An 18441-nucleotide genomic window follows, 5' to 3' on the forward strand; every position below is an offset into this window, starting at 1 on the left:
ACGCCTTCCCGGGAAGGAGACCCCGGGAAAGACCTAGAACACGCTGGAGGGACTATGTCTCCCGGCTGGCCTGGGAACGCCTCGGTGTCCCCCCGGAAGAGCTGGAGGAAGTGTCCAGGGAGAGGGAAGTCTGGGCATCTCTGCTTAGACTGCTGCCCCCGCGACCCGGCCCAGGATAAGCGGAAGAAGATGGATGGATGGATGGAAATGAAATGCCTTTATCCTACCACTATCTATACATGTTCTTAATATAAAAAAATATATTTTAACTTTGTTAAAATGTTAATAAAAATGTGATTCCAAATATGATTCTAAAAAATGATTTCTAAAATATAACTTATATTTTATTTTAGATTTTGAGACGAAATATGACCTGGATTTCAGCCTTTTAATTTTTTTTACATAAAAATATGCATGCATGTTAAATTAAATTTAGGTAAAATAAATTGTGACAATTAAGCAGTTTAAATTTTTTATTTTTTTTATTAGTTGTTTTTTTGGCATTAAAATGTAGGCTACTATAACTGTTTTTATTTTAAATCAGTATACATTAAAAGCAAATACATTTAATATAAATGTATTATTATTTATAAATACACTTTATATAAAATATAGATTTTAAGTTGATTTATTAAGCTAAACTTGTTTAAAAGTTTATTAGAATTGTCATAAACATCATTTTAAAAATCGTAATGATTCTAAAAATAGACTTCTAAAACGTAAACTATGTTTTATATTTCCTGCTTTATATTGTGGGGTGAAATATGACCAGGATCTGGTTTTGGTGAGATTCACACACTGGCTGCTGTGTCATGTTCATGTGTGTGTGCATGTCCGTTGCCTTTCTGCACCTGCTGTCTGGTCTAGTCTGTACACTGTGCAGTGCCAGATCAGTGCTGTGTGAGAATAAGCCCAGCAGTGTTTATGTGGATGAGTGCGTGTTGGCTCTGATTCGGTCCTCTTCACATCCGTTCCCGCCACTCCTCCAGTACCTGACTGCCAACACACACTTCAGTCTCTATGAAGACATGTTGTGATGGATACGTGTCAATGTCGGGATTCTGATAACACCTGGTTTGATAAATACATCCTTTAACATTCTCTCAGGTATTTAAGCCTCCGTGTTTTGTGCCGTTATGATGACCGATATTCAGGCAGAATTTATGTAACACGTTGGACCTTTTTTTTTTTTTTTTTTTTAGGAAAAGTGTTGGACGCTAAGTACACAGTTTTAATTTACTGCTCATCCAGAGAGCGGAACACTAAATCCTGTTCTCAGTGCAATTCATCACCTTCAATCTGGACCACTCAACCGGAAAAATCCAGCTTAAATTTGAACTCAAGTAGGCCTAAACATCTTTTTTTTTAGTTACGAAAACAAAATAGCCTACCTGTTTCATATCTTGATTCTAAATGTCAATGCTTTAACACAACATCACTGTTGATTTAGTTTGAAATGAGTCTTTTAGACCGAAATGGACCTTGTTTGCTATAGGTTTTCAGTAACAGCTTGAGTCTTGACACGAAAATACAACGCATGCCCTATTTTGTTTTGCGTAATAATTACATAAACTAGAATGTTTGAAGAGGAAAAGCTCTTCTGAAGTTCAACAGGGACTGGATGGAAATGCTTCACTGTGGACTGGCTTTAAAAATATAACCATTAATAACTTAAGAGTGATTAAAGTTTTATCACCACAACACAGAGCAGGAGGCACTCTGTGCTATAGCCTACATTACACCTGTACTCCTGATAAACGCTGTAGCATGGTGTTATGTATTTGTGTATTATGTATAGTCTATAGGCCTACACATAATTATAAAAACTATATAAAAACTTAAATTAAGTCATTTAAAATAGATAAGTAACAAACATAGGCTACTCTACAACCAGGTGACAATGTTGCATGTGTGACACGGGCTCACGCTCCTATCGCCACAGGAAGTGCAAGTAGCTTGATTAAAAGGCAGCTTGTTCAATTAAATTGTCCTGTGTTATTGCCAAGGCCTGACAGGTGGAGGACAGAGACTATAATTACATGTCCTGGCTCAGAAAACCTTCAGCGGTCACAACCAGGTCTTGTGTGTGTCAGCAATAAGGACTCGCTGTACTTCAGATCTCAGAACACTAACAGAAATTAGCAATAGTAAGGCTAACTTTTAATATGTAGCCTACCGTCAGACTGTAACATGTCCAAGACTGTTAAAACTACTGTAAATATTAAGTCAATTGTGAACTCAACGATTCACTGACTGAGTCTGATTCAAACCGAATCTCACGAGCACAAGACATTTCATAAATGTTCCATTAAAAAAGGCCCTTTACAGACCAATCTAAACATGTTTTTTGCATTTAGGGTATTAATCCTAAATGCAAAAAACACGTTTAGATTGGTCTCTATGAAGACCTTCAACTTGCCCTGAAACGCAAGACACATCCGTGTAAAAAACGTATGGTCATGACTCATGAGAAGTCACATTTTTGTGAATCAGAAATGACAACTCGTGCTGTGACCACTGTTGCGTCTGTGAATATAATAACGCCTTATGGTATATTTAAGTAACGCTTTGACAATACCACATATTGACACACACACAAAGTTTTCACAACTGTTGCAAATGGCGATAAGATTTAGGGCCCACTGACACGACACCGTTTTTGAAACCGCATTTTGGGAGCCTGAAAATGCTAACTTTTGAAACTTTTGAAAACAAAGCCATTATCGTCTTCGTGCAAACTACAAAAATGCTAATTTAGGAAAAACTGTGACATCATGCGCAAACATGTTCAGTCTATGCGTACGTAGTGTTTCTTTACAAAGTGACATCGCCAACTACTGCCCTGGCAGCAGAATACAGCGTTTTTAGACGTTTTTTGCAGATCCGTGTGAATGACTAACAAATGCAAAGAAAAAACGTTCCTGTTTTTAGTAGGCTACATCATTCTTGTGTACATTTTTGTGTAAAATTTTTTTGTTGCATTTTTGTTTGTTTGTTCAGTTGCATGCCTTCTAATATTTTTAGGGAGGATCTACAAAACACACCTAACTGTATGATTGCAGCAAACCGGCATTTCACAAAAAAAAAAAATTGGATCAAAAAAATCTTAGGCTACATAAAAAACCTTTTTGTTGTTGTTAAATCTGAACCTTGAAGCTATTTAAATCATGAATCACATCATCAGTGTGTTCAATCCATGATCTAAATCTGACTGACTTCCAGGTCACCTTCCCTCTATTAATAGCTAATACTATGACCAAAGTGATCAGTTAGAAATCTTGAAGATGAAACTGCTTTCAGGCACAGACCATGAAAACTGTTACGCATCCCATCAAAAAAACAAAAACTCTTTGGAGTACAGTAGTGGTTTCTCATCAACACAGGTTTAATAGAATACAGTGATGACCATCGGTAACATAGGTTTCTTTTTTAAGATACCCCCCCCCTCCCCCTCCCCCTCTAAGTTGTCTGGAAACCCTTCCTCATCTTTGCTTTAGAGAAGACAAGCCCTTTGAAGAGCTCTCTTCACTCATGGCTTGCGTAGGTTCATTATTGCTAGCAGAAAAAGAGCAGTACTGAACAGTACATGGACAAAAAGCAATGACAGCAAGTAAGGAGAGGGCTAACCGCCATCCGTCATGAAAGATAGAGCGCGCGCGCCCTTGACGCAGAAACTATCGCTAACAGGGGAAACGCTGCGTCTAACAGTCAGTCCATGTGGGCCAAGGCTCAACAGTATGTGAAGACGAAGTGAGATGTTCTTCACTGAAACTAACTGTCCCAAAACTTTGGTCCTTTGACTCATTACCACTCGGTGAATAAGCGAGAGCCTGCTGTGACTGTATTACAGAAGCCCAGCGCTGCATCTGTTAGACTTTACGCACTTCCAAGTAGTTTTCAAGTACGTTCTTCAGTGAGAAGGGGGGCGGGGCCAGGGGTTAGGCCTACTGAAAAGCGTTACAGATTTCTGTATCCATCTGAGTTATCAGTGGTGATTAAAATAGCACATTTAGTAGACAGACATCACATACACATCCCAACTGTTACGCGCACCCACGCACTCAAAACACACATACATACGTACATGTATACAATATATGTAAGTTACTACACTTCTGATATATAATTTGTGCCCCGTACAAGGTGATGATCGTGAGGGAGATTGTACATGATGGTGAGGGAGAAGGGCTATATCATGTGGAGCGGATCTTCGTCGCGAGGTCCATGTCCTGTGAACTGCACTCCTCAATCTCCAGTCATCAATCCCGCATCGAAGGCCTTGAGGAAACGTTTTCCGCTTCTAGTGCAGATCTACGATTTACGATTCATGATGGAGGTGGCAGGGCAGCCGGTGACGTGCTCAGAAACTTCCACAAGGGTATAAAACCAGGTGACAAATCTCATAATGGGCGGTAGAGTGCGTACAGACATTCGGGACAGTCTTTTAATGGGGTAAATGTTTCATTGATCCTCCTCCTTGTTCGTGTTTCAAGCTCTAAGGAGGGTTCCTCTTACATTCGACATCTGGATGTACATTCTGGACCAGTTAAAATGCACAATGACTGTTCAACTTCCCATTCAAGCCCCCTTTTTTTGACAGGAGAACAATGGTTTCGGGTGAGAAGTTGGGCTCAATTCGTGGCTGGAAGCGGATGATGAGGGGAGCTTGAATGACAGCACAAAGGCTGAGTGATGGATGTTAAGCCCCGCGGACCGCCCACATCCCTCTGCCAACTAAAATAAATAAATAAATGGAAACTGATCAGTGCAATGGCACGGCAGGGATGGCACAAGTCGTTCAGTTATAGACGTAATAGGGAAGGAATAAAAGGTATGCAGCATTGCTAGTCAGAAACACGTGTAGTTCATGTCAAGCACCAGGCCAGCACAGGTCTCTTGAACACAACTACCTAATGGCATCACGGCTGCGTGGTTCGTGATATTGTGACATCGTTATAAGTTCCGAATATGAACACACGCCTACGGCTTTGGTGAGAATGGTGGTGATCTTACTTTGCTGTATAGTGTTCGAGGAATATTCAGGGTAAAATACAACTCAAGCTCTATTAACAACGTATGCGACATGGGGACTATTTTTGCCAGCTATTTCTAAAAATGTATGTTTACAGTCGTGCGTTACCACAAAAACAACAACTGGAATGGCTTGTTTAAAAGTACCACTTGCCGACATAAAACATTTTTTGTGGTAATCGGTAAAGCATGATCAGCTTAATGTTCACCCAAAAATGAAATTCTGTCATCATTTACTCGCCCTCATGCTGTCCCAAACCCTTATTAATTTCTTTCTTCTATAATATATGGATCATAATCCATAAGTCAATGGTAACCAAAACTCTTACCAAAATTCTTCAAAATATCTTCATTTTGAGGGTGACGGAATTGTCATTTTTGGGTGAATTCTCCCTTTCAGGCCAAGAATTTCCAAAGCATGTTGCTTCTACATGGCGCCCTGATATCAGTGACTGAGAGACAGATAATAATTTATATTTCTAAACTGAGTAATGAGACAGTGTACTCTTATTAAATTGTAATGTTAAAGTACAGTATATGTACTTCTACCATTTACACTTTCAACAAATTCTGATACAAATTAAATAAAAATAAAAAGTATGGTAAAGATGGCAAACAAGTCCTAATCTTAAGCATCCATTTCTGAATAAAGAAACTGGTAGAGTTTAGAATAAAACAAAGTGGTAGAGCGGTCAAATTGACAACTTCACAGCCTGTCAAAAACAGGCCAATGTTGGAGATAAAGGCACACATCGTGCTGCTGAAACTCTATTATCCATGTCCTCAACACCTGAGGGGCACTTCAAACTATGAGCATCTCCTGTCGGCTTTATTCTGATGTCAATCAAGCCTTCTGGGCTACACTTACACATCCTATACAAGCTTAGATTGACAATCAAACAGATCTTAATCCAGTTTGCCAATATAAAGAAATGAGATATTTGGCTGAACATATTTGTTTTGACTGGTATCTGAGTCTTTGACTAATTTTCCTCTCAGGGTTTAACAACAAGCTCTTTGTAGGTGGTTGTATGTGTAGCGCTGTCTAGGGATGGTAGTGTGCCTCCTGATGATCATATTCTTTGGTTTTGAAACTGAATATGTATAGAATATATACTGCATCTAAATTTGATCTGATATGTTCACTCCAAGGCGATGATTGGAAAAGCAACAGGTGTTGTTTGTCAGTGGCTGATGTTATTTCTAGTTAGCATCACCAAAGGGTGGTTGGAGATATGTTGAATGTTCAAATGCTTTGACGTGGCAGCCGCCCAGAAACAGCCGAGAACTTTCCACAAATAAATACAAAATAAGCCTCTTAAAATTAAAATAATTTTTGTTCTTTCAACAAATGGTCAGTGAAAGTGGTGCTGCTTGACCTTTAGAATAGTGACTGTCAACCTCAGGAGGTCAAACTAAATATTATATGAGCTAGTTTGTTTTACATTTACAGTATTTTATATGAGGTTTGCTTTTTTGCAACTCTGTTACTAAAATTGTGTGATTTTGTTAATAAACATAAACATTAAAACAAAATTGTACCCTATTTGTGGAAAGTGCCATTTATAGTTTTCACGTCTTAAAAAACGAACAAGGTCAAACAAGGGGCCATAAACAGCACATACATTATGTGTGCTAAAAACATACAGAAATTAATATGATGCCACTCGCTTTTCAATGACTCAACACAGTCAGGTCATAATTATGCCAGATTCTTCAGCTGCAATTTATAGACATCCTCACACCATCATCGAGTAACCCGTTCATACAGTGTACACTTTGAATAAAAAGAAAAAGAAAGAAAAGGTCTATGAGGTTATTCTGAATAAGTTCCTCTGAAGGTGTAGTGTCTGAACATTAAAATGGCTTTAATAACCAAGAGATGTATCATGTCTCTCGCCTCAATGTCAGATTTAAGATCTGTACTCCTGTTGACCGCAGTCACCTGCTTGCTTCTACACTGGGTTTACGCTATGTGTGTGTGTAAATGGAGTATAGTGTTAACACTCTTTCCACACACACACACACACACACACACACAAATCAAACTGGATCAGAGAGAGGGTTATGAGGATGAGGAGGAAGCTGGCAGAGAGTAATGAAGGATTCTGATAGGCTGGCTCATATAAGATAAACGTGGAAGCGTTAATGCAATGTAGTATCTCATATGTTTGAGTGTGTGTTTCTGTTCCAGAACCCAGTGAGCTGCCTTCGCTGCCTGCTCCTTACATAGACGGCAGTCCGTGAAATCTTGAAAGTGACTCATTTGGACCATCTACATAGGCAGTGACACAAATAGCAATGAGCACAAAGTAATTTCAGTAGGGTTTGCTGTCAGCATGTTGCTATCATAACAACATGATAAGGTACGGTCACATAGTACATGTCAATAGTGTTGAGACAAACGAAGCACAGCTCACACAGACGTCACTTTCAATCTAAGCAGATTTCCTTTGGTCACCACAGCGAATTCGCATGACCAACTTAAACATGAGCGAAATCTGCATGGTGAACTTTTTTGCACGAATTTCTATTGAAATGACTGGATCTCGCTCATTAAATTTCTCTAAGCAATGGTAAAAGTGACCGCACCTTTTCTCTGATAAGCATAAAGTTAGTCACTATCGCTTAGAATTTGTCCAAAATGATATATCTTTTCCGTCTGAATGGTACCTTAAGATGCTGCCTATGAAGAGTGCTCACAAGGTTTTGGAACGGAGCGTACATGTATGTGTGCGTGCGCCCACTGCATGAGTATGTTTCATCTTCAGGGACAGAGGGCGGCATGATGGGGCTAGGAAGTTGTCGATTAGACCCTTTTGCTGTGGGTTACATGGGGAAAGGCTATCCCAGGCTTCCTCTCTGGGGAGCGGAGAGGATAGGGCACGCTAGGGAAGCAGCTCAGAGGACCGTGGCTTTCTCTGGCCCTCCGAATCAAGCTCTGCGATTCCCTCCTCAGCGGCATGACCTCCAGCCGCCTCTTCCTCCGGCCCTCCTGAGGGAAGAGCGCAGCCACCTCCAGCAATTGTCCATCTGAGGTGGTCTGCGTGTAGGAGGGCACTGTGGGTTTAGGCAGGGGCTTTTGCCTGTACCCACTGGGGCCATCCTCTTGGTAGGGACGCCAGGCCGCGCCGCCCCCGCCGTAAGGGGGTATGAGGTCTGGCGTGACGGTTCTCATTGGGGGCAGGCCGGATGAAGCTGGGAGCCTGAAGCAGCCAGTCTCTGCACTCATGTCTGGCCCCGTGATGCTCAGACTTGTTCTGTCCGTAAACGAATCCATGCGGTCTTCGTAGGCCAGGTCAGCGGGCGCCGAGCACTGTTGGAGGGGCCAGCCGCTCCGGCTCTTTCCTCCATTCTCCGCCCCTCCGTCTTGACACACCAGCTCACTCTGCAAGGGCTCCACTTCCTCTTCCTCCTCCTCCTCTCCCGCATCCTCCACCGGATCCTCTTCCCGTTGCTCCTCCGGTTCATCTGAGGGTGGGGGCAAACGGGGATCCCTGAGGAACACCACAATGACCGAGATGTTGTCGCTGGACCCCGCGTCTCGGGCCGAGGCCACTAGCTTGTGGGCCACCATAGAGGTGTCCCCGCTGTTCTCCTGCAAGTGGTCGCTGACCACTCGCACGGCTTCGTCTGGGTTCACGGTGTCGTAGAAGCCGTCGCAGGCCAGGATCAAGTAGTCCTCGCTGCCGTCCAGGTTGAAGGTGGCGCTGTCTGCATCACCACATATATAGGGCTTGTGTTCTGAATCACCTGCACATAGACATATACAAAAAAAGTAAATTACCTGAAAGTGATTAAGTGAATCTCACAAAAAAAGAAAATAGGTTAAAGGTCAGAAAAGTGGCATATTTGTAATATACAGATTTTGTATTTTTAAGATAAATATTTAGATTTTGATTTATTTATTTGCATTATCACATAATTAAAAAATGCACTTGGACATTTTATTTTTGACTTTTATTTGTTTATTAATTTAGATTTCGCATAAATCACATTAAACACATTAAAATCAACAAATGAAAGGAACTAGAACGCATACGTTCTTGAAAATTATATATTAATCTGATAAATAAAATCACATTGCAGTAATGAGATACTTAATTGTCATGAAAATAATGCCCTAATTGCAAAAAGACTAAGAAAAATGTCCTAAAATATGTTTCAATATTTTATTTAAACAAAATCTAATTTCTTTTTTTTTTTTTTTTTGATCTTGGAGAGAAATATGACTCGGACATGTTCTGGACTTTAGTACTTGCAAACAACCAGTTGCCTAGGCTATGGCAGAATTAGCCTCACTTGTCCTATTTATGAATCAAGAGCTTTAATGGAATTAAATGCTAAACTGATAGGATTATCTGACAGATTAGCTATCAGCATTTAGGGAGTGCAACGGTTCCTGTGCACGAAGCCGTGGGAACACTGCCTAAGGATTTTGCTGGAGGTCAGTCTTTGTTATTACGGCAATGTTCATTAGCCTGAGAGCCGTAATCTTACACTAGCTAATGTACATACTGTAAAGGACACTGACACTGTATCAATAATTTATTGAGGTAATGAAGAAGTCAGGTAATTCAAATAAATTTGTGGTTGGTACATTTGATTTTTCAACTCCAAATACACAGTTGGTCTGATTACGCAAGTTTAGAGTCAGTATAGTTGAATAAGTTTTAACAATAATCAATATTGTTCTTCAATAGTACACATACTCAGCTACTGATTTACACTAAGTGGAAGCTGCACAATCTGGCTACATTGATTAAATCGAGTCTGTGCCAGGGTTTCCTTTCTAAAATCCTTCATACTGAAATCTGTTGTGAAGTGATAAAGGGTTTTCTGCTGTGGCCAAACATCCTCTTCTAAAAATACGCACACACTGACCTTTAGTTCACTTTAACTTACAAAAGATCCTGTCTAAATAAGTGAATATCTTCTAGGAGCCCAAAAGGAAAGTCCTTCAAAACCGTCTTAAGGAGTTTTTACCTCTCCGCTGATGGCTTTAGCTTGATTACTGGGATTTGTGAGATACTATTCTGTAAAGCAGCTTTAGAACAGTACTGTATGTATACTGAAAAGTGCTATTCAATTGATTTATGCAGTTGTTCATAACATTTTACAGAGCACAAACAGGGCTGTCAATTCTGAATGTTAAAAAGTATATTGTAATCTCAAAGGTCGCATACCTATGGCTCTTGACACGGACAGGCTGCCGTTCACCCTCCATGTGCCGAACCAGATCACACACCCACCCAGAGCCTCAATCCTCTTTTTCTCATCCTACACACATAAACAAACAAACAATACAGTCACGAGGAGTCATTACCTATAACAGCTAGTATCATTTTCAGTTCAGTGTCAGTTACTAAAACTCGAATTGGCTGAAATGTCAGACTGTGACTTCCATACAATTTCATTATATAGCTAAAGCTCCAAAGACTCGGCTCAACAGATGCACTCTTGGGAGTGTGTTATGTAACACAGCTTTGCTGTCATGTGACTTTTGTCGATTGAATGGGCTGTGAAGGACATCCTTCATAAAGAGCTGGGCCTCATATATAAACGTAAAAGGCATTGAAATGTGCGTACGCAAGTTTCCACACACAAATCGGGATTTATAAAAATAATAATCAATACCTTATTTGTGCGTATACGCAAGGTTTATACATCAGGCCCCTGGACTTCTGGGGTAAAAATGAAGGTAATTTGCAAAAAATCTAGGATCAATTTTTGCCAATTCTATATTGGTCTCCTACTATTTTAAATTAAATCTTTCTTAATTCTTTACTGTCACTTCAAAGCACACTGATCAGTTTAATGCATCCTTGCTGAATAAAAAAAGTTGTTAACTTCTTACTGACCACAAACGTTTGACCTGTAGTGTACTGTATATCAATTAAATATGAAATCAAATAAAAAATACACCTCACCTCTCTGTCTGGTTTGTGTGGTTTCATCAGCTCCACCGGTTGACCTCTTTTCACCATCATGACCTGTGAGTCGCCTAGCCAGGCCACGTGCAGCGTGGGACCCCTCAGAAAGGTCACGACCCCTGTGGTGCCACAGCGCAGGTTCTGTTCCAGACATATGAATGCACACAGATGTTATCAGAGCACAAAGGGCTGATAGGAGCATCTTGACATCTGACTGTGTTTACAGGGAAGGGACTCACCTCACGGGACGCCTTCTGCATGAATCGCTGATCCGTCAGTTTGAAGGAGTGACACAGGGCCTCTAACGGATCCTGACTGAAATTTTCCTGTCTGACCAGGTTTACGTGCAGGTGATTGGCAGCGTAGATGGCTGCGTCCACCCCGCCGTGACCGTCAAACACGGCGAAAAACGCCTGCTCTTCCTGATCCTAAACACATGATTTTTTTTATTAGCTTTACCTCATAAAACGATTGCGACAACAATACAAATTGTGTTACAGTCACTCGCTGTACTGAAATAAATGTTTCTGTTGTTAATAGCTTATTGCCACATAAAAATTCCCATAATCCGATTCCATTCTTAATTGAAATAAATCTCTATAAATGTCTCTCAATGCAAAACAAAACAAAAACGTGCCAACCTCTGGCATCCAACAGATCAGAAGCTGTTCGCTTAATCAACTGCAGTGAACGTGAATAAATGAAATATTACACGTGAGAAATATATGCAAATCAAATGTTGGTGTTTCCTCTTGTCGATCGGTTTTCATTATCAGCAGCTTACGAATAATTAAATGGCTTAGTTCCGTAGCAGGGCTGGTCAAACGGGATAAGCTCTCATTGGTATAAATAAGGATTTCATTATGAAAGACTCCTTGAGCTGCCATTACCGATACTGTGTCGACGCTGAACCCAAGCGGCTCGAGGCCAAATGAAAAGCTCCAATTTTAATCAACAAAGTATGACACGTGGATGCACTGAACAACTATTTTGAATTGAACAACACTGATAGAACAACAGCTATGTTTACTTCTCTTGCTCTGAATGATGTCCACTTATGGCCTAGACTGGTCTCTGATCGGTTTCTGCCTAAGGCAAAGGGATGCTGGTGTTCACCAATAATACCAGTAAAAGCCCAGCATTTATCCACAAATGGCAGATGTGAAGAGCCGCCCCAGAGACCATGAGTACAGGGAAGAGCGTATTGATGAAATGTGCTGCCATCAGGATGGGATATTCTTTAGGGAGGGTCTATTTCATGCTACAGTGGACGGCTATGCAACAGTGTTTACTCATATTAGAGGAAGAATAGCCCACACATCCCATCCCGAAGAATCAAGTAGATCTAGATGTGAGACGGCAAATCTGCCTGCACTTATTGCTTTCCGGTGACGAAGCACATTCTCGCTCGACTGGAAACTACACTGGCAATCAGGAGAGAAATTACATAATGTTGCTTCTTCTGGGATGTTACATTCAGCACAACTCTATTATGTTGAAAAGTGATGCTAAGTGTATCGATGCTTTAGCATCTACAGAACCTAGACTCACTTTTGTGAGAGCTTTTTGTTAAGGCACGGAAGGCTCGGCAAAGGCTTCAACATGAGTTTTTGAAGAAAAACAATCATGAGCTGTTGACAGCCTCATGTTAGATGCCTGTGGGTCGCGCTGTGGCTTAGCAGCTCGCGTAGATCCTCACACACATTGAGCCCTGGTGCTCATGTGGGCGTTACAGGTTTAAATCTGTCTTTCAACATTTCCTGCTCATATTAAATTCTCTTCTTTCCATCAAAAAAGACAAAAATAAACTTTAGAGAAGAAATGAAACAATCTCAATAACCCTTAAATGTGTTGTAAGAATTTATTTGGTATAACACGGATAAAATGTCTGACAGACATTCCTGAAATAAGTATTTATGAAATTATATTCGTCTCTGTGACAGAACAGAAATCTTGGATTACGTGATGTTCATTATACACTACTGTTTAAAATGTATTTGGTCGGTATAATTTTGTATGTTTTTGAAATAAGTCTCTTATGCTCACCAGCGCTGCATTTATTTGATAAAAAACCCAGCAAAACTGTAATGTTGTTAAGTATAATTACAATATAAAAAAAAAATCATAATTTATTCCTGTGATGGCAAAGCTGCATTTTCAGCATCATTATTCCAGTCTTCAGTGTCACATGATCCTTCACAAATCATTGTAATATGCTGATTTGCTCCACAAGAAACATTAATTATAATTATCAATGTTGAAAACAGCTGTGCTAGTTTAATATTAGCAATCCTGAAACTTGATACTTACTGACACCAAACTTTCGAACGGTAGTGTATATTATTAAAAAGAAATGGTCATTCAAACTCACGATCAAGGTCATACCTGTAGATTGAAGAGTGAGTTGAAGTCAGGAATGACAACATGTTTGTCTTCCATCTTTCGGCGCATGTTTTTAATAGCGTGGATGGAGGTCTCGTAGTACGGCATGTGGCGGCGGCGATACGGGAACTCTTTTAGCCAATGACAGCACGTCTCGCACAGCTTATTAAAGATCAGCCGTGCCAGCTTTACCGATTCGATCTCTGCCAAGGCAAATAACATGTTACATGTTACACATGCTAACACACACACTCTGCTTTGACTCATGATGACTAATCAACCATTGTTTCATATGTCACAACACTGTAAAAAAAACACATACATGCACCATACGCAAACAGACAGTGCTGTTTTTTGCTCACAAGCCAAACAGATTTGACTGTAATATCGTATTGGAAAGGAAGAGTGCATGAGCTGCTGATTAAATGCACAGTGGAAGCGGAATTGAGGACAGTGGGCAAAAGAGGCCATCTGCCAACTGAGAAAGAGAGAGAGAGAGAGAGAGAGAGAGAGAGAGAGAGAGAGAGAGAGAGAGAGAGAGAGAGAGAGAGAGAGAGAGAGAGAGAGAGAGAGAGAGAGAGAGAGAGGTGACTGGTTAATGATGATGGGATTGTTCCAGCTCTGGTCTCTATAGACTAAAGCTGACGTTCCTTCGTTCTGTGAAGTTCGATATCAATATGTTTAAAACACACGCTCTCCCGTTCTCAAAGCTTTTCAGACGGTAATATGAAGCATTTGATGCACAACTAACAGGTTTGTTTCGGTGTTTTAAATAGGTTGAGTATTGAAAAGTGCCTATAGCCTATAGGGATAGTGGCTAAAAATGAACCTCATGTTTTTACAAACCCACGTCTTAAAATGTCGAGACTCATCGCGTCAGGTCAGATGTGAGTCAGACCAACTGCTGTTAGTTCTTATGTCTCTCATAACAAAGCACCAAATCAGAGTCCAAACAGAGCAGGGATCTCCCCATCTGACAATGATTTTCAAGATAAGGACAAGATCAGCAGTGTAAATAAGATTCAAAAGTTACAGGCTTAAATTTGAGTCTGCTTGCTACACCAAGTTGCATTGTATTGTATGACTTCAAAAGATTTGGAATATAATTGATAATTGATATTATGGTTATAAATTATAATTATTTTTATGGTGCTTTTTATAACTTTTTAGTCTTCTGTTAGTCTTCTGGTCACTATTTGCATAAATGAAAAATATCTTACTATATTGAGTTTAGACAATTTATTTAGACAAAATACTATAGTATTTATTTATTTTAACATATATACTATTTACTATAATGATAATAATTTTCATGTTATGGTCAATATAACAATTCTATCTTGTCTAAATAAATTAAAAAGTAAAGCAATACAAATTGAAATTATTTTATATGCTGTTTAAAACTGTTTTATATGCGACAAGTGTATTTAGGCATCACAAAATTGCAATGTACCGTATGAAAATGGATATTTATTTTAAGATAAGCTAAAGATTACATTTAACAGTGTTACATTAAGCTGTTTTACGACTTTCAAAGATTTGAAAAATAGCAAGAACAACTTTTATGGCGCTTTGGGCTTTTTAGTCTTCTGGTCACTATTTGCATTCATTGTATGAAATAAGTGCATGGACATTCTTTAAAACATTTCTTATGGTTTTGAAGAAAGAAACTCATACAGGTTTGGAAAAACATGAGAGTGAGTAAATTAAGACGGCTTTTTATTGTGTGCAAAACCTTTAAAAGTATCATATCACTGGCAATCAAATTATACGTTTCTCAATCTCATAAAATTTTGCTGGAAGAGTTTGCATTGCAAAACTTATGGCAAAGTCCCAGATTTGCCTAATGGAGTGTCTGTTTTTTATAACTCAATTTGTGGCATATTTTTCAATGGCAGTATTTCCTGTTCCCTTTTTGTCCATCAGTCCACCACAGTGCTGCTTTTGACAGATGTATTTTATCATTGTGTGGACGAAGAGGCCTATTAGATTGTTTGATGGTTGTAAAGTAGACATTACATGCTCTTTCCTCTTCCCTTATCCTTTTAGATGCTCTCTCTCTCTCTCTCTCTCTCTCTCTCTCTCTCTCTCTCTCTCTCTCTCTCGCTCTACGTCTTGTCTCCGTGGGCACAGTCTAAATTGAATCTGCCATCTCAGGGCAGCGCTGGTGAACAGTATGTACTGCCTTTGCCCCGAGCAGACGTCTGTCTGCCGCCCAGTGAACTGATGTCAGTCGTTTCCACTGCTACAACTCGCACTGAACGTACTCTCTGCTGCTGGAATGGGTCACGTCACGTAGGCCTGTTTAAAGGACCATACCTCCCGTGAAACCCTTGATTAACTGTCCCGGCTGAGGAAACCCAGACTCGGCTCAAGTGGAGTTCTCGAGCTCTGACGTATTTTTGAACAGTGCTTAAACTCAACGCAGATTGCGGTCCATCTGGCCTTATAAATCTACCGTCCAATCAGGAAAGTGTCTGGGATTAGTGTGCTATGTGAATGTCTGTGCTAACTCATGACGGCAATAGTTGTGATACCACAGAGAATTATTTCAGCCTTCGTGACTTGTCGGAATGATTGTATTTATGAGATCAGTGTACATGAACGCCACCGCAATGTAATTAGCAGTGGGAAAACTCTGAATTTTCGATCCGAGTGCATTTCTATTAAAGAATTATGATAGAAACAAATTGCTGTCGGTTATAATCAAAGATGAAATTTGTCATTTCTGAGTCACTAGCAGTAAAAAACTGAATTGTAATCTGTTTGGTTGTGCAGCCAGACCTAATTTCCCATAATTCACTGTGGCAGCACGAAAATGTTAAAATACATAAATAAAATAACATTCTATTTTGTCGAATTACATTAAAAATCAATAACTACATATGGAGAATGTTAAAATACATACAATTACAAATAGTTATTTTTATTTTATTTAGACAATCTATTTAATTTATTTATTTATATACACTATATATTATAATGATCATTATTTTCATGTTATGGTTGCTGGTAAAATTCTACAGTAGCATATATTGTCTTTTTATATTATATTATATATAGTATATATATAGTATATTTATATTATATACCAATAAAAACTAAAGTCAATTGTTTTAAATGCTAGAGGTGAATATAGCCATCACAACATTATAATGTACAGTAAGAAAAATTTATATATATTTTGATATATGCTAAAGATTACCGGTACATTTAAAAAATTGTTACGAATTTTTAGAAATATAAGGTGATCCAAAAGTAAAAATAAAGCAACTTGGCATGTAAAATTAAATGCAATATCGTCCGATTCAAATAAATGTAACAAAATCTTAAATATAGGCTGATAACAAATATGGTACTGAAATATTGTGCATCCCTAACTTCATGCACATCAACATTTGCATGCCAGGCATTATCTGTTTCGGCATACTTTCAGTTTACAGTTATTGCCAAAGAGAGAGTCTTGACGGTGAGAGTGAAGTGAAGGGACACTTCATAACAAAAAGAGGGGATTGACATTCAAATATGAATCGATTTTCGGAGCTCTCCTTTCAACGACAGCTAAAACTGTGGCACATTAGCAGTCTTTTCCACCTCAAATTCCTTTGCCATTTCAATTCGAATTTAGTAAGATAAGAAAGCAATTCAGGCCAGCGTTAAGTTAGTAAGTGACCTAAATTTGCACTTGAAAAGGAGGCTTAAAATTGTGCAGAATGGCCTACATTCGGATCAAATATTCTGTGATTTCTTCTCTACTCGATAGCAAGACTTCAATACAGATTCTCTGGCTTTATTGATGCTGCGTGGCTTCAGATGGGCCACGACGAGAGTCAAAAAACTACAACGAATCAACGCTAGACTAGTCTCAGTCCAAGTGATCCTTTCATTAATGGAGTCTTTTCGGTCCACGTTTATGTGATGCAGTTTTTGTGGGTCACTCACGAGGCAGCCTGTCTGTTCCGTCCTCCACACTCTTGATGAGATAGTACACAGAGAGATCGCTTTGCAGAATGCTGTCTGCTGTGCCACGGGCCAGAGCTGCAGCCAAGGAGAAAGGGCAGTTACTGTGAAAGAGAGATGAGGAGAGAAAGAGAGAGCGCTTTAAAACATCTGCTGAGTAGATCACGGCAACATTATGCAAAGGAGCGCTGTCAGGATTTGATTCAATTTCCCCTTCATTCTTTCTTTTCTCAGCACCAGAGCGAGAGCTCTTTAACCGTGAGATGATGAGTAGGAGGCGAAAGCAATATGCACAGGTCAAAACAGAGAAAATGGCTAAAGAATCCAGCTGAATAGGTTCTTATGATCACTGTGCACCGCTTTGCAAACAGAGTTTCTCCAGTATGGGTCAACTATTCCTCTAAAAAAGCTTATGGTGGGGAACAAGGGTAAAAAGATGAACTGTAAGTGTTAAAGCCTGGCTTTTTAACTACTGATGTGAATATCCTTTTAGGGCTTGTCGCTCTGATGGATTGAGAGAGTGAGGAGAGGCACTCTAAAACTAGCCTGACCCAAATCCACTTCAGCACTGCAGCGCTGAGAGCCGAGACCCTGCTGGATCACTGAAAATAAATACAACCGCACATTATGAAATCAAGAGCCGACACTTAAAGACAAGCCCCGTCATCCCCATAAGAGGATTTCATAAGAGATGATCGTGGAATTCTCATCCAAACAGAGCAGGGATCTCCCCATTAAATGACTGACAATGATTTTCAAGATAAGGACAAGAAATCCAATGCTGACATTTTTTGGGGGGTACATTACAAGATTATAATCTAATTCAGAGTTGAAATGCACATTTTAGGTTCTGACTGTGAACACACACACACACACACTTCAAAAGTTAAGCATTGGTAAGGATTTTTTATGCTTTTTGAAATAAGTCTAATGCTCAACAAGCGGCATTTATTTGATCAAAAATACAGTAAAACAGCAATTGTAACATGCATTTTAAATTTTGGTTCCGTTTCACTGTGTTCTGTTCCTCTTTTGCCTGTCTTGGTTCTCTAGTTAGTTCCCCTGGTTGTCAATTAGTTCCCACACTTGTTCCGGTTTATCCTTAATTACACTCCACATGTATTTAGGCCCTGTG

The 18441-nt window shown here is 39.6% G+C and overlaps 1 protein-coding gene and 1 long non-coding RNA gene across 2 annotated transcripts in view; one reads left to right on the top strand and one right to left on the bottom strand.

Annotated features, from left to right (window-relative positions):
- Positions 1-793: 793 nt before the first annotated feature.
- Positions 794-4840, top strand: LOC306991606. Its single transcript, XR_013796131.1, has 3 exons — positions 794-1107; positions 1203-1343; positions 4144-4840. It is a non-coding gene; the product is annotated as an uncharacterized lncRNA (long non-coding RNA).
- ppm1e (protein phosphatase, Mg2+/Mn2+ dependent, 1E) overlaps positions 3358-18441 on the bottom strand; it is a 48001-nt gene continuing 32917 nt past the window's right edge. The window contains exons 2-7 of the mRNA XM_079599636.1: positions 17289-17410; positions 13350-13549; positions 11204-11392; positions 10962-11105; positions 10218-10311; positions 3358-8784 (exon numbers count right to left, since the gene is read on the bottom strand). Coding sequence (XP_079455762.1) covers positions 7841-8784; positions 10218-10311; positions 10962-11105; positions 11204-11392; positions 13350-13549; positions 17289-17410 — 1693 coding nt within the window. The 3' untranslated portion in view covers positions 3358-7840. The remainder of the gene's footprint in view (positions 8785-10217; positions 10312-10961; positions 11106-11203; positions 11393-13349; positions 13550-17288; positions 17411-18441) is intronic.

The sequence above is a fragment of the Phoxinus phoxinus genome, assembly GCF_949152265.1.
Source record: "Phoxinus phoxinus genome assembly, chromosome: 23".
Lineage (NCBI taxonomy): Eukaryota > Metazoa > Chordata > Actinopteri > Cypriniformes > Leuciscidae > Phoxinus > Phoxinus phoxinus.